The 17,499-nt window shown below is 36.6% G+C and overlaps 1 protein-coding gene and 1 long non-coding RNA gene across 2 annotated transcripts; both read right to left on the reverse strand.

Moving 5' to 3' along the window:
* Nucleotides 1-2,507: 2,507 nt before the first annotated feature.
* LOC111599258 lies at nucleotides 2,508-3,357 on the reverse strand. The gene is made up of 3 exons (XR_002751420.2): nucleotides 3,282-3,357; nucleotides 2,632-3,128; nucleotides 2,508-2,572 (listed from the first exon to the last, which is right to left on the reverse strand). It is a non-coding gene; the product is annotated as an uncharacterized LOC111599258 (long non-coding RNA).
* A 5,955-nt stretch (nucleotides 3,358-9,312) lies between these two features.
* On the reverse strand, nucleotides 9,313-10,265 carry LOC111599251 (cell death protein rpr). The gene has a single exon (XM_023314851.2). It carries the CDS (start codon nucleotides 9,983-9,985, stop codon nucleotides 9,782-9,784), a length of 204 nt encoding a protein of 67 aa, XP_023170619.1. The 5' UTR covers nucleotides 9,986-10,265; the 3' UTR covers nucleotides 9,313-9,781.
* Between the last annotated feature and the right edge of the window lie 7,234 nt (nucleotides 10,266-17,499).

Genomic DNA, 17,499 nt, shown 5'->3' on the forward strand with positions numbered 1-17,499 from the left:
TTTGGGGGCTTTGCTTATTTGCTTTGTGTGCAAACTTAATTTCATCTTATTACGGTGCAGAAATTTTGCAATTTCCGCAAATGCCCAGCAACTTGGACTTGGACCTTGGTCGAGAACTACGTCTTGGCCTATTTGTCCTTAGAACGGAAATGGAAAATGCGTGTAAGCAGGCAGGCAGGCAGCCAGTGAGCCAGGTAGGCCGGCAGCCAGTCAGGCTCAAGTGTTTATTTGGAGTCCTAGGACTTGATTAGTTTATGTGGCGTCTGCTCCAATCATTTAAGTTACATATTGCACTAAGATCGCAGTTAAGTTTCTTAGCTGCAACTGCAAATAGAATATATTGCTTTAATTTTCTAATACCCTCTTATCAACTTATTTAATGGGTATAATGCGTTGTGCATTAGAGGCAGCAAGAGGTGTGGCCGACTCCGTGCCGAGTCGATCTACCTAGCTTCCTCTGCCCTCTGTTCGAGGCAGATATCTCGGACAGTACAAAAGCTACAGACTTAAAATTTGAAATATATATTGCTGTATACCCTATGTAGTATGAGCTTATCAGTTTTTTAACAAAGCTCATTCATTTAGTGTTTAACGCTATAAGTAAATACTTTAAGTTGGGTTCCTAAGCTTAATAGAAGACTATTAAAGCTAAAGTTCTAACATTTTTATGTCTAATAATGAATTTTCAGACTAAAAATAATTTATATTAGAAATATTTCTATCACTCCTACATTAGATTGAAAGAGAAGCACATAGCTGAGTAAAAGGCAGCAGCTGCACAAAGTGACCAATAGATGGCGCCTGTACTCTGCTCCTGCCTGCCTCTATTCGTACAAGAATCCTCGAGCAACAGCTGTGCGCCGGGTTCAGGCCATCTCCTAGCCCAGTTTCGGCTTCATTTTTTGTTGATTCCACAAATCAGATAATTGTAAATTGTAAAATTACCTAATTTATTGCATTTTTTTGCGCTGAGAAATTGCAGGACACTCCCTAAGTGGCATGTTTCACTATTTTACAGAAAGCAGAGCAGCGCATAAAAGAAAAGCTAATTTAATTAAAAGAAAATGCAATCAAAAACGCCATTTGGCAGCGTCTCCTGTGACCCGTGTCCTGGCATTGTCCTGTGCGTGCCGCCTTGCAATTTTCGTCCTGATGCAGGACACTTTTTACGACCGCAAAACAATGACGAAATGCAGCCGCAAGACAGAGACGGCAAATGGCAGCCAGGATATGCCATGCGGTTGTTATCCTGCGATGCGATTTTATGCACATTTATCATAATTTCACACGCAGCCCTCGACGAAGCCGTCACAACAAGGACGCTTTTTTAGTTCTGTATTCTAGGTCCTAGGGTTCGGTAGCGCATAAAAAATATAAATTTAAGTGCAGTAACTCCTCGGGGGGCGCGGCCGGAGGTGCAGAAATTGCATTTCGCCTTTTACGACCAAATGACATTTATGGCATTTCCTTAGCCAGGACGAAACGGAAGGCAACTGTAGGTAATAACCCATTAAAACTATTCGCATACATACACACACCTCGGCTATAGGTAAAAAGGACTTTGACATGTAGATCCTGATGGCAACATGTCAACACTTCTGCTTTTCTACTTCTCTTCTCTGTGCCGATTTCCTTGGCGCCAACAACAATGTTTTGCAACTGGTTATTAATATTAATGCCAGCCAAACTGTAAGCCATAAACTAGTCGTTTATAATAATAAATTCAGAAAATAATACAAAAAACGTTGAAAGTTAAAGGAAGTGCGAGGCTAAGCAATGCTCTGCAAACTTATGGAAATAACAAAGTTGAAGTATTGGTTATTCTTTTAAAATATTACAGGGTACATTATCTAACTAGACAAGTTACCGATTAGATTAGACGCTAGATGTAGGCTATATATTATAAAGAACTTCTTACGGGGTATTTTTCATAAAATATGAGATGGCTTTAAATAAAACTTAGACTAGATACAATTGAAGTTTGAATGCTCAAAATACTTTACTTAAAAAATGTCGAGAACAACAATATACAAAACTAAATTAAATAGTATATATGAAACACGAATACAATTTCAAATAGCTTAGAGGGTATGTGCTAGTAAATCCCTTTAACAATGTTTTCAGAACATATTTGGAAGTATTTTTATAGTAAAGCATTCAGAGTATAGGGAGAGAGATATAAGCATGACATAGAGCTGTTTACAGGGTATATTGGAACAATATGTGCGCCAATAAAGCATATGGATATTTAACTTTAAGTACTTATCTAATAAACAGGGTATATTGTGGAAAAGAGTGTATATAGTTAACGCTTATAGTTCATAGCTTGTATATAAATTAATTTTAAAGTATTTCTTTCAATTTATCATAATTATTTAATCAATTAAATGATTCACAGAACAGCTGAAATCAAAGCAAAACATTAAATATTTCATTAAAAGCAAAAAATTGTATAGTATATAAATAAATTCAAAAACTTATCCAAATTCCCAACAGGCCAACATATTGCGGACTTTTATATATTCCAATAGAACTTCTCATATACAAGCTGTCTTCATTTACAGGGTATAAGCTAAAAAAACAGGAAAAAATATCGTAAAAGTCCAAATCATAAAATTACTTTTTATTTACTTTTTTTAGCTGCTGGGCTGAAATCTCGGGAGGTATTATCAGACACGTTTTCCGGTAATTGAAGTGTTTGTTGTTGTGCTCGATGCTCCTGCTGCTGTTGCTATTGTTGTTGTTGTGGCTGTTGGCAGCTGCTTCAGTCCACGCATCGTGGCTCTCATAATTCTCTAGTTGTGACAAATCAACGCCCTCTTGTAGTTAACTTCCTGCTGCCTTTTTACGAGTGTGTGCGTGTGTGTGTGTAGTTTTAGTGTAAGTCCTTGCTCATCTTCTTCTGCGTCTTCTCGTTGTTGTTGTTGATGCTCTTGCTTTATCAAAAGTAATTTCGCTTTTATTTCCTTTGACTATTGCCAGCGATTTCCGTTTTTTTCCGTCAATAATTTCATCTCATTTCATTCTTTGTCATAAAAAATGTTGCAAGTGAAGAAGTTTGTTATCCTTGTCGTTGTTTTTGTTGTTGTTGTTATGCCATTTGATGCATGCAATATGCACAAAGTTTCCTATTTCAATAAAAAAAATGCTATAAGTCGAATTGTGGATATAAATCTATAAAAAAAATCTCGCAACGTTAATAAAAGTTGTTGGGGTTGCGAATGTTTATATTAAGTAGACAGCAGCTGCGAGCCAACAAACTTGCTAGAGTGTATACTTACATATAACTTGATAAGAAATATACCAATTGATCAAACATCTGACCAAATGTAATTCATTTAAGTTTTCACACATATTTCAAAGTCAATCGCTAGAAGTTCAGTTAAATATATGTGTGAATGACAAAACATTAGTTTAACAACACTGTCTGGCCGTTAAGTCTAGTACGCAGTTAGCTAATTTGCATTGCCTTTGTGTGAATGGTTATTTTAACCTGTCGCACATACATATTGTGAATAGCAACGGTCTGAACTCAAAATTGATTAATCTAATCAAATTTTTTTTTGCCAAATTGCTCCGAATCTATGTGTGTGAAAATATGCATGGTAAATGTATGTACGTGTATTTGCGTGTGTATATATCATAATAGATGTTTATGGTGTGGCAGTCAAATAGACGGCTGATTGGTTATATTGCATTTTAAAAAAATTTATATTCAGTACGTCTACGGTTGACCAGCGTCTTGAAAACAATATTTAAACAAAAGTTTTCAATTAGCATCTCCATAAACTGCAATTCTTTGTGGCTTGTCAATCTAAAAGAGACCCTTAAGTAGGTGACGTCATAAAAATGCGAATGTCAAACCGCTAAGCAGTGCGCTACCTGAATTTCATTTTATGCTATGCCTGCATACATATAACGTTTTATTAGCTGGCATATTTATGCATATTATTAAAAATATGTTTTCTATATACATATGTACATGAGCAAAAGTGAAATTTTGCAAGCATCGTGTTTGGCATTTAGCATTTCGCGACAGGATCAACATAATCATTCTGCAAAATATTCATTTGCAGGAAGGGACGCGCGCCTCCGTGGCTCATTAATTTTTATTCGTGCTACGTGTGTGTGTGTGCATGGCTTTTGGTTGCAATAAAAACATATTTTATTAGTTGGCGCAAAAAGGATGCGTGTGTGCGCCCTGGTCCGATCTCAACCACCATTTGAACGCTGATGACTTGCTGTCAGCATAAATTCATTATTTATGGTGCAATCAATGCGACCGAGCGTATGTCAAACACATCAAAAATCAACAGCTCATCAGCCAGCCAAAGGCGACTGTCACTGACATAGCGGAAGTTTGTTTATTTTATAGTTTTCGCCGCCCGTCGGCTCGGTGCGAAAATTTGCAAAAATCCTGTGATGCACCGCGGGTTGTCCAGTCGACAGTTATGGCTCATGTTTGACGTTTGCCTTGGCAAATTTGAATCTCTTTTATGGGACACCTTCAACTTGTTTGATATATACCCTGACTGCTTTGAAATGTGGGGTATGTGCAGTTGCGCAGAGACTGAGCCTTGTGGATGCTAATTCGCTTATCCAGTGGATTATAAGAGAGTTAATACTTTTGTAGTTGTAATTGTGTTAGTGTGTGTGCATGCTTTAGCTTATCAGAGAGAGGAGAGACGACCTTAGTGTGTGAACTCTCCGATCAGTCGTTCACTGTGTGCGCGAATTTAAAGCAAATAGAACAAGAGAGTGCGAGCGCGAAAACGAGAGAGTAAACAGTATTTATTTACTTGTATATCAATACTCTAGCAAAGTATATTTTAATTTTGTCATGCAATATGTAACACGACAAATGCACAATTAAATAAATTTTAATAGAATAGCCAATAGAATAATATAAGCATATATTTATAAATTGCCGTTGTAAATTATATTTGTATGCATTATTAAATTAATTATAGGGTATATCATATTCCATCCATCCATTGTCCATCCACTACCCTGCTGATTTGCTGCTCATTTGGTGGGTGTGGCAGTATCTATTGCTAATTTCGAAATTAACGCATAAATATTTTCCAAAAGTTGCAATAACTCACTTTTGGCAACTTTTTGTTTGATTTGTCCAGTTGAGATGACTTTAATGCCCTTAAGGACTATTATCTGTGGCAACATGCTTCGAGCAAGGCCGACTAATTAAATGCTCAACTGCTGGCTGCGTGTGTGCTCATTTAACGCTGCCAGAGCAAATGATGAATGGCCCAGTGCTTCCTATTTTTGGGCTTATCCATTTTCCACCCTGCAATTAATATGCTCTTAATCAAGACTGGGACGAGTCGAACAACCCAACCGACTTGGACCGAAAGAATGTCTTCCATCATCTTTTGAGACGAAGCTTGCGTGATTTGTGCACCTCAGCTCCAGTTGCTAATGCGTCATTCGCCCTGGCTATATCAATATCCTGACTTGTGCGGTCACGCATCGTATTGCTCCAGTCATAATTTCATTGGGCTCTATTTGTTTCTTATGCGAATCTGCGCGTTGTCAGCTTCGTTATTCCTCTAATGACATTTCAATAATTAATGTACTTTTTTCCCTCATTTTTTCCATTTCCTTTTTCCTGTCGCCGAACTGTGCGTGTCCTTTATGCTGCTATATCTGTATCTATATAGTTAGACTTTCTGACTAGCCCGTCAGCCTTCGGCTGGATCATCAATCAAAATGGTATTTTTAAATGTTTCGCTTAGGAACTGCTTGTCGCGGCTTATAAATGATGCTGTTATATAGTATTTTTTTTCCTCTTGAGGCCTTTTTTGATTACTTTTTGGGCGGGTTTTTTAAATGGCAAATGTCCATCAATTTTAATAAGTCAAAATAAGTCAGAAATGCTAATGTTCTAATTGCATGAAAGTGGGCGAATGTCAATTGTTAAAGTATAAACTAATTATAATAATAAAGTCCTATAAATATTTAATGCTAGAATTTATTTTACTCTATATTTTGCACTTTTATGATCTCTTGACCCTAGTTAGTTTATATTGAAGCACGAATTCTAATCGCATTTACTCTCAAATTATCTTAGTTTACTTCTCTGCTTCGCACAGCTGTCGTAAATCCCACAACAAATGGAACGAGAAAGTGAACAATTTTTCCAATTGACTTATTCGAACACCCTATAAATGGCTTTTCTTGTGGACTTCACTCATAATTCGTGTAAAATGGCATTTCATTAGATAATCTTATTATGTTTCCATTAGTTTTGCTGACTGATTTGATTTAACTTAGTTTTGGGCGCTTTTTTGTGCTCGAAAGGACCAAGAAATGGATAAAGGAATTAGTTAATGGAATCTTGGTGTATATACAAAATATTTCATTATTAATAATAATATTAATATAGATATATTAATGCAATAATAATAATGCAGCAATAATAATAAAAGTCTTTAGTGAAAGATTTAAATAAGGTAAAGAATTATGAAATTGTCTAAAATTTTACCAAGAAATTATGTGATAAGTTACCTTTAAAATAATAGATGGTATATATATATATATATATATATATATATATTTATATATATATAAATAAAATTAAATACAAAATTAAGTTATTAAATTAACGCAAATCAAATAATTTAATTAACTACAACGCTTAATATTAATTTATTTTAAATTAATATAATGTGATTTCATTTCTGGTATTGAAAAAATAATCAAAATAAATTAAAAGAAAATTTTAAATTTAAGAATACTATTTTTTTATCATAATTAAAGCGATTTCTGCAAAGCAAAATAAATTGTTCAAAAAAGCATCGAAGAAGAGGATTTAGGGTTCAAGTCCAGACTCAAGTAGGCTTCATATGAAAAATTACTATTAAATAATATAGATATAGATATAGAAGCAGTATTTATTTTAGAAGTGATTTATGTTTCAACTGACTTCCATAAAGCAACTGCTAGTCGACTACATTAGCTTTTTCATATTTATTTATATTTTTGTATTTCACAGACGTTCGATTGCCTCTGCTCTGCAGGTATTTCGCTTGACCTTCGTTCATTTTGGGTGCTTGAAATGTGTATCTTTTAGTCCCATTGGCAAAAATACCCTTTTTTAGCTATAAATATTTTGGGTTAACAACAAAACTGGCCGAAATGCTAGAGAATTCAGTTGGGTTAAAAGAATTTAGAATTCGAGTCAAGAAATTTGAAGTGTTTTTTGAGATTTGGTTTTATTCTGCAAACGATGGAAACGATGGAAGTTTCCTTAAGTTGGAGCCAAATTAGAAACGCTTTGCCAACTAATTAGCAGCAGAGAAGTTTTGCCAAGTTCTTCTTGCTTTTTTTTTTTTTGAGTTTTGGCCAACATTTGTGTTAACTGTTTTCTGTCTGTGATTTTTACAGCTTTCTGACTTACAAATCGCTCGACAGGGCAAAAGTTTTTATTGCGTGTGGCTCGTCGACCAAGTTGTTCGACGAGCAAACATAATCATATAAACTTGTCTCAATTATTTTTCATATGCCACGCCCAGCGCTTTATCTGCTGAGCGTTAATTAGTTTTTGTTTGGCTAAAGTGAAATTTTTGATTTTTTCCGCGCGCTCCGAACTTTTTATTAACAAAAAATGTTTGCCAATCAAAGTGAATTGAACTCACAGGACGCAGCAGCTTCTGCTGCTGCACCGCTGATTGCAGCTGCATAAGTGCAAAAGTTTAATTAAAAGTCGGGGAGACTTGGCGCCCAAATGGCGCTTATGATGAGCCCCCTTTGAATTGCCAGCGCCTCGATTTTCCATAAGTTCCCAGCAGCAAAGCAGAAAAATCAGCTTAAACATGCAAATTGTTTTGTTAGCACCTAATTTTTTGACATTATCAACCGGGGAGCCAGCCAGCCAGCCAAGTTTCCAGCTGAAAATGTTTCTCTGCATTTTTGCATAATTGAATTTTCCACAAATTTTTTCTGTTAACTTGGCAACTTTGCCGCGAGCGATTTTCCTGCTAGCAAAGGCAAGTGGAAAACTTTTAGCAAAAACTTTTGTCGATATGCAAAACTAACAGCTGATATTATATACAAATGTTTTACATTAAACTATATATTTGCGTTAAACTAATTAAAAATTTACAATTTCTGAAGTGAAAGAGAGAGAGAGAGAGAGAGAGAGAGAGCGATAGATCTGTAAGGTTTGGTATTCAAGTTAAAGAAATCTTTATAGTTGGTAAAAAAATAAAAAACTTTTAGGCGAATTCTGAAAATATCATGATAATTATCACTGATCTTTATATATAAATCTAGATTTTTTTGTTGTCTATAAGTATCCTATTTGTGCATTGTTTTATTCGTGAATTTTAAATTTTGTTTTGATTTACCAGCAGAAATATTTTGTAGCAATTTGTTTTGATGATTTGTTTAATATGATTGGTAACATATCTATCTGTATGTCTGCCTATCAATCTATCTACTTCTCTAACTCCATATATTTAGATATTTATCAATCCATATACCTATATATAGATAAATATATATATTTATGCATCTATCTTTCTATAGGTACATATATTTAACTAAATATTAATTTAATTATTTTTATTATTATTATTATTTATTTTTCTTATTTATTATTATTATTAATTAACTAAATATTAATTTAATTATTTTTAATTGGAATTTAGAAAATTCCAATTGGATATTTGAATTTTTACATTACATCAAATCTATAATTTCTGATAATTTAAAGCAAATCTTTGCTCATTCCGATTCTCAATCTCAGCAGTTTCTAGAAAATTATCTTCCTGTTTGCTATCTCAATTGTTGTTTTAGCTCATAAAATGTTATTTTTATATTATTGAAAACATGTTTCAGTCAACTGAAAAGCCGTCGGTAGCAATGAAATTCAATTTGATTAAAAGCCGTCGGCAGTTTGACGAGACAACAGAAATTTCCTTTGTGCTGCAAGATTAAAAACGGATTCTAGCAGATTATCAGATAAGTCTTCCGTAAAACATGAAACGTTTTACGCACATTATATGCATTCATGAATAGTATACTATATATATTATATAGATATATCAGTACAGCTATATATATATATAGTAATTTGTCTCTCTTTGACTTATTTAACTTCCGTTTACTGCTAATTTATTTCCGATATTGATAAATTAATGTTTTTTGAGTCATTAAATAAATAAAATATATTTTTTTAATTTTTGCTCTCTTTTTCTCTGCTGTCGAATGCTGAAAATTTCAAGACAATAAATAAATAAAAAATCATTTACAATTTTTTTTTATTTTTTTTTTTATTTCGTTTTTTTCTTCGTTTTTGGGCTTGTCAAAAAATTGATACAATTTTCTTTTAGGCAAACCTTTTAAGGAGTTTTGTTTAAGCTGCGCTTCGACAGCTTCTACAAAATCGTCTAGCAGGACGCTTACAAACTAAGACATATATTTTTCATTATTTTTGTGTTACAATTAAATCAAATATTGCTAAATCGAAAACTCGTTTCGCTTGACATACATATATATTTATAGTTGTTGTTGTTGTTGCTATATAGAAACAAAACCATTATCACAATCGCTTTGATGAGTAAACTTAGAAGCGGGAAGAATTTTGGGTGTAAGATGCTGTTGTTGTTGTTGATGCCGTCGGTGTTTAGCCCTAAGATAAGACTAATAGAGTATATGGAATTTGCCTATGTACTTATTGATGGACTGTGGGCAGTTGTTGTTGTTGTAGAAATAGTAGCAGTAGTATTAGTTGCTGTTGTTGTTTACTCAAGTTGCGTTTTCACTGCGATGGTTTGCGCCACTTGCCACACTTGCGTCCTGCTCGCTGCAGACACTGGCTGGCCGTGGAGTCCATTAGCTGGCGTATGGTGTTCAATACAACTGTTGCCATTTGCCACTGACGTAGACGCAACAGCTGCTTCTCCTGCTCGCGCGCCTTGCGCAGCATTTCCTTCTGGTCCGGTATGTAGAAGGCCACGGCCATTATTGTTGTTGTTGTTGTCAAGGAAAACTTTGTTTCTTTGTTTCCAATTGCACAATTGTTTGTAATTAATAAATGTCTTTCTTTCTGCGTATGACTCAAGACTTTCTCTTTGCAGATTCGCGCGAGGCACACAATGAATAAATTAACTACACAAATGCTTTGTTGTTGTTGTTGCTGTTCGCATTTACGCACACGTCAAAAATGTGTGTTCGAGGTTCGTTCACTTTGTCTTGCTTCGCTGCTGCTGCTATTCTGTTCTGCTCTGCTCTGCTCGCTCTGCTCTGCGTCCGCTCACTACTTTGGCTGATTTCAAACTGGCTGGCGTGAGCGCAATGCACGCTCTTTTATATGCCGCTCGCTCTCGCAGTCGCAGTCGTCGTCGTCGTCAACGTCGTCGTTCGCTGTCGCTGCTGCTGCTCCTCTCACTTGGTCGCATCGTTTTCGCTCGCGTTGACTCGCTCGCTGGCTATATAAAATTTTTTTGTTTTGGTATTTTTGTTGACATCGCCTCATTCGTACATTTTTCTTGTTGCCAGGTCGCGGCTGCATCTACAAAGTGGGCGTGGGCAGGGCGGCCACCTTGCGCCTGTTGCCAAGCAGTGTGTGCATGTGTGTGTGTGTGTGTGGCGTCGCCGTCGCGCCTTTGTTGTAACTGTATGCGGCGAGAAGTACAGTTAGCATATTAATTGTATTAAATCGTCGTCGCATGACAAACATTTTCAACAAAACGTCTGGAAGGCAAAACGGGAGCTGACAGAGAGCGTGAGTGATAGAAAGAGAGACCAGGAGAGAGCGTGTGTGTGTGCGACAGTTGAAAAATATGGGCAAGTGGGCGAGTCTGTGTTCCAAGTAAAAAACCCAGATAAATTTGTATTAAGATCCACATAAATAATTACAATTTACTTCATATAAATACACACACACACGCACACTTGAGTCAAGTTCATATATTTGATGAGTTTTCAAATATGACGAGCCTTTTAGCCAAGTCTTTATCAGCAGATTTCTATGAAAATGTTTTTGCCGACGCTTCCGACTTGGTAGCTGGAGCTGTATATAAATATATATATATTTATAATATAACAGGTGAGTAGTATAGGTAATGACAGTCTGTCACGAATTCTTTATAGATTTATACACAAATACATACATACATATATATATATATATATATATTTTTTTTTTGTTCAACAATGGGCTTGTTATCTTTTGTTCATAATTCGTATGATCGTATTCATTAGACCGAAACGAACTGAAAATTATTATTATATCATTGCAATCTCAGTCGCTAAACGGCTACGATATAGACACGAGCACTTCCGAAATTTCATATGTATTCATTGACTTCTTGAACGCATTTCATTCAGAACTTTATATAGAATATCAGCAAATACATCCACAATCAATTGCATGTATATATATAAATATATATATATATATATATATATATATATTTATATATATATATATATGGGTGCCATTAAGTAAATTAAGAATTAGTGTTATTTAAATATAAATTTGACAAAGGCAATCTTCAGTCAACCCTCTGAATGTAGTTCAAATTAGTCATAAATTGCCGGAGTTACTTTAATTAAACACATGATTAATACGTCCCTTGGCAACAGGAGAAAAAAGCGTGTAAACAACTTTCCAACTGATGAAATTCAGTTTCGATTGTTCTTGGCCAACCTATCGACAAGCCGAACTGGCCAAATGAATGGGCTCTTTAACTCCACCCACAAACTCGTCCGTACTTTGGTTAGCCTTAGCGCATTGCGTCTCAAGTGTCTTTCAGTCGTTGCTTCTATTACACAACTTCCACTTAGGGGTTGCTCCAGACCTTCTATTGTTACAAGAACTACTCGCTGCCTGGCTGGCCATGGCTCTGTGTGAGTGAGTGAGTGCGTGTGTGTGTGTGTGTGTTCCTTTGCACTGCTCTAACACATGCTGCCTGTCCGCTTGCGCACACACAGACGACAAAGTCGCTGCATAGTTTTTTCTCTCTTCTTCTTTGCTTCTTGGTTTTCCGGGTTCGCGCCGGCAACATAAATCGAAAAGGCGTGGCTTATTTCCCTAACGTCGGCAAACATATTCCACACCAGAAAGAAGCCGCAATAACATTTTCTGTTTCGCTTTCGGCCGCAATGAGCCAACGGCTGAAGTTGGATTTTTGTCTGCTTCTGTTTTGGGATTTGGTATTTTGGCTGCCTTTATTTTTTTTTTTTTTTTTGGACTACTTTTTGTGTGCGCTGGGCGGAGCTTTGGCCGAAACCTTATTTAATGGGCTACCTTTTTGTGGCTGTTATTTTTATGAATCAGCATTTCTGGGTGGAGTCTCTAAGTCCATAGATTTTAACCAAAATAAGAAAAATAAAAAAAATACAAGAAAAAAAGAAAAAGAAAACAATTCTGAGTTCGATTTGCCGTCGGTAATTTACGCATTAGGCCATCCTTAATTGAGCCAATTAGTGCATTGCCTTTTTCCAGATTGAATATTGAGATAAGAGTTTAGAATTGAGAATTGTTCAATGAGCCGTAAACTGGGTTGCCTTGTTTTCTTAAAGGATTACATGATAATTCTTTTCTGCAGATCTCAACAATCAACTTTCTTTCTTACTCATGCGGGTAATTATTGCAATTTATATGGAAGTCGACGTGTGTCAAACATATCTGGGGTTGTTTAGATCTATGAATAATATTTATATATATATATATACAGCATCGTTGTCGCTATCAATTTGCATATCTAATTGCATGGAAACCCGATTTGCTACTTGGAACTGAATTTGTCAAATTAGCTTTTAATTGAGTTTTCAATCTGCATGCCGAATCACCCACATGATCGAAAAGTGCAGCTTTCCGATGCGTGCGTCAATCGAAGTTTCCTGAAAAGTTCCCAGCATTCAAATAGCTTGTTATAATATATGTATTTCACCAGTTTTCTGATGTGGCGTGTCTTTGTTTGCGGCGGCTTTGGGACTGCCTCAAAAAACCCCTATAGGGAAATGTGTCGAGCACAGCTCAGCTATAGCTGCGGCTGCAGATACGTCACATATACCGACCCGTCGAATGTGCTAATGCGAGATGCTAACAAAGAGATGATTTGCGTAATACTAAACCTGATTTCAGCTTCTACCTTGCTCTCGATTTCTAAATGACTTTCTTGTTATTAACTTTGCAGCATTTGTTGCTGAACGACTGCTAAAAATAAAAACATTCTCTTCATTTCTTTCTCACTTTTTATCACTTCATATCTCTTGCTCACTCTCTGCCTCTCTTTCACCTCTCTCTCTTCTCTCTCTATTCCTCTCCTCTCCTCTCTCTCCCCCTACTCTATCCCCCTCTCCTCTATATCCCTCTCCTCTCTCTCTCTCTCTCTTTTCTCTCTCTCTCTTTCTCTTTTCTCTCTCTCCCTCTCCTCTTTTTATTTCTGTCTCTCCTTTCTTCCTCCATATCTCTCTCTACTCTCTCTCTTCCTCCATCTCTACCTCCCTACTTCCACCTCCCTCTACCTCTTTCTCTCTCCATCTCTCTCTATCTATCTCTCCCTCTATCTATCTCTCCTTATCTCTCTATATCTCTCTATCTTTCTGCTAGTCCACGACCCAAGCTCAAGCGGGAGTCAAATGGGAGCTCAGCAGTTCTAGAAGATATAACTCAGTTGCCACACTCGCTATATTTATATATATATTTACTATATATTGCATATTCCAAATCTCTAGCAAAGTTATGGTAGACTCATATCGAAACGAGTTAAAGTTCCAAATTCCGGTGCAGACCGGCTCATTCATGCTCTGCTTATCTCTCGATTGGCTTGCCCGATCGCTCGCTCGTTCGCTCTCTGGTTGCATTTCGTGTAATTTGTATTAATTTTTTATGATCTCCACTGAGGTGGCCCCGCGCCTTGCCGTCCACAAATTTTTGTTTTATTTTCTTTATTTGTTTTCCATTTAGAAAGCAGCGTAACAAAGACAATTGCTGGGTGATCCGTTGCGCATGGGTCATTAACTTGCCGCCGCTTGTAACGCCTGTCATTGAGCGCTGCTTAGGCAGGCGATCGTCTACGCGCGGCGATCGCGGAAGCTTCCCAGAGAGAGACGAACGAGCGATGAGTCATCCGCTGAGGCAAGGTAAGGGCTGGGGCAGGGGCAGGTAGTGGCGGGGGCCCTGGCAAACGAGACCCATTTAATGTTGTTTAACGACTGTTTGGGGTCTGTCTGTGGGGTTTCATCTCGTCTGAGCAGTGCACAACATGTGCATAACTGTTCGGATTTGGATTCGGACGCGGTCCTCAACACACACTCAACGCAAAAAAGCAGCAGAGGAGAAAAAAAGATACAAGCCACGAAAAATGATATGCCGATAAGATTGTTAAACAAGCGCTGCCCGAAACCAGATGTGAACCTTCTTCGTCGGGAACTCTTGGCCTTTGTTTAATTTATTTGATTGTTCTTTTTGTTTGCCCATCGATGAGTTCTCTGTGTGTGCCTGTGTGTGTGTGTGTGTGTGTGTTTGTGTCTTGTACAAACATGTCAGTGCTATATGTTAGTAATTTTCGCCCCTTTTTCCATAGATTTTATGAATAGATAACGCATCTTCACTTCTACCATTAACTGCAACGGCAACTGCAGCTCACAGATTTTTTATGGCCCGCTTTGTAGGTGCATGCAACGACTTGTCCGAGTCGTCGCTGAATTGTTTGCTTATGTCATTATTTGTCTATCGTCTTAGTTGCACTAATATTTTACCCATGGGCAGTAGTCACTTCAAGTGGAGTGAGCAGTGTGCCCAAGCGGGTCGAGAGTATGAGTCATGCGTCAGACCACGTTGCGGTTGCAGCCGCTGGGAATGCGCGTGTCGAAATAGGCGGCAATTAGAGTTGATTGTGAAGTAGGTGCAAGTGCATAAATAAATTTATGGAGCAGATCGTTAACATGCGTCTTAAACATGGCAAAAACTCGCTGCTGGACAGCTAGAAGACAGCGATGAATCAATGCCAGGCACAGCTACTGTCAGCTGGCTGTTCTATGGAACACCTGCATATTGTATTGCTTTGCGTATCTTTCAGCGTGAGGTGAATAGTTAATAGGCAGCTGAGAGAACGAGGATTAGGATTGAGGTATGAAGGAAGTGCATAGAAGAAAGATATAGAAGATAAGATATATGGAAGATAGAAATTAGAAGATCTGAGCTAGAAGTGCCTTAAAAGGGGATAAGGAAGAGAAAGGGCAGGGGTGGAAAGGGGGACGAAGGACGGCAGAGAAGAGAAAAACGGAAGGCCAAAGGAAACAAGTGGAAAGGAGGGAAGGGAAAGCAAGGAGAAAGAGGGGAGCGGAAGGGGGCAGGCGGAGAGCTGGAGAGCGGAGAGCGGAGAGCGGAGAGCGGAGAGCGGAGAGCGGAGAGCGGAGAGCGGAGAGCGGAGAGCGGAGAGCGGAGAGCGGAGAGCGGAGAGCGGAGAGCGGAGAGCGGAGAGCGGAGAGCGGAGAGCGGAGAGCGGAGAGCGGAGAGCGGAGAGCGGAGAGCGGAGAGCGGAGAGCGGAGAGCGAGAGCGGAGAGCGGAGAGCGGAGAGCGGAGAGCGGAGAGCGGAGAGCGGAGAGCGGAGAGCGGAGAGCGGAGAGCGGAGAGCGGAGAGCGGAGAGCGGAGAGCGGAGAGCGGAGAGCGGAGAGCGGAGAGCGGAGAGCGGAGAGCGGAGAGCGGAGAGCGGAGAGCTTATATCTTATATCTTATATCTTATATCTTATATCTTATATCTTATATCTTATATCTTATATCTTATATCTTATATCTTATATCTTATATCTTATATCTTATATCTTATATCTTATATCTTATATCTTATATCTTATATCTTATATCTTATATCTATAATCTTATATCTTATATCTTATATCTTATATCTTATATCTTATATCTTATATCTTATATCTTATATCTTATATCTTATATCTTATATCTTATATCTTATATCTTATATCTTATATCTTATATCTTATATCTTATATCTTATATCTTATATCTTATATCTTATATCTTATATCTTATATCTTATATCTTATATCTTATATCTTATATCTTATATCTTATATCTTATATCTTATATCTTATATTATATCTTATATCTATATCTTATATCTTATATCTTATATCTTATATCTTATATCTTATATCTTATATCTTATATCTTATATCTTATATCTTATATCTTATATCTTATATCTTATATCTTATATCTTATATCTTATATCTTATATCTTATATCTTATATCTTGTATCTTGTATCTTGTATCTTGTATCTTGTATCTTATATCTTATATCTTATACTTTATATCTTATATCTTCTTTCTTTTAACTCCCAAAATGTTCTAATCAAATTAAAAATATATTTTTATTTCATCATTTTTTTATTTAAAATATTTATTTAAATATATATGAATGAATTTCTTAAAAAATAAACTCTATAAAAGATATATGTATATTTCATATTAATTTTAAATATTTCTTTATTTTATTTCCCCTTTGATGTTCACCTTTAAAGATTAAAATACTTTTATTTTATTTTGAATTTCTTGACCAACTATTTCAGAGTATATTTCTGCCCTTCAATATATTAACTTGCTATAAAGATATATATTTATATGCATATAGTTTATATTGTTTATCAACTACCCATTCAACTTTTATTCATTTTAATAGCCTTCTCATTACATATGCACACATGTCCTTAGATATTTTACTTTTTATGGCTACTTAAACATTTGGAAATCGTCAAATGCGCTTCTGCTGCTGCTTTTTTTTGCTATAGTTTGGCATTTTATGCATTCGAGCCAAAATGCCATGAAATATGCAACACATGGCGCCTTGAATTGTCTTTTATGCGAGTGAGTTGTCGCCGTTCGCCTCCGCCTCCGCCTCCGCCCACAAATTTTTGCATATATTCCTTCGGCTGGAGTTCGGTGGATTTTGTGTTTTATGTGTCAATGCAAATGGCGCATTAAAAAATTTGCCCAATGCCACGTCCACGTATGGGAACGTGGCCTTATCAATGCTCTCTTATCTTGAGCGGGTCGTAAAAGATGCTCGACCGTAAAACTAAAGGCAGCAGCAGCAGCAGCAGCATCCAAATCAAAGTATATAAAAGCTAACTGACTTTTCTCACACACTTGCTCATAAAATAGATAAAAGTCGAAATTTGAATAGAGTTGGAGCCGGAGCAGCAGTCGGAGGAGCTGAGACGCCGCGCTGTCTGCTTTAAGGTCCAATCTAAACAGGAAATGCTAACGATACTATGCACAACAATTTTTTATAGCCTCACATATGCAAAGGGCGAGAGACTCGTAAATATAAATTAAATTATATAATTTATGTAATTCAACATTTAAAACCCGCCACGGAAGACATTATCGTAATTTTTTTCAATTGCCTTTACTTCGAGTACCTTTAAATTGAATGGAAATTGTTATTCGAAATTGATCTACGATTTAAGCATAAATATAAATATTATATATAGATATC

The sequence above is a fragment of the Drosophila hydei genome, unplaced genomic scaffold, assembly GCF_003285905.1.
Source record: "Drosophila hydei strain 15085-1641.00,03,60 unplaced genomic scaffold, DhydRS2 tig00000001-arrow-pilon, whole genome shotgun sequence".
In the NCBI taxonomy this organism is placed as follows: domain Eukaryota; kingdom Metazoa; phylum Arthropoda; class Insecta; order Diptera; family Drosophilidae; genus Drosophila; species Drosophila hydei.

Bases quoted from the DNA above. Each gene is read 5' to 3' on its own strand.
- LOC111599251 (XM_023314851.2), bottom strand. From the start codon at position 9,985: ATGGCCGTGGCCTTCTACATACCGGACCAGAAGGAAATGCTGCGCAAG.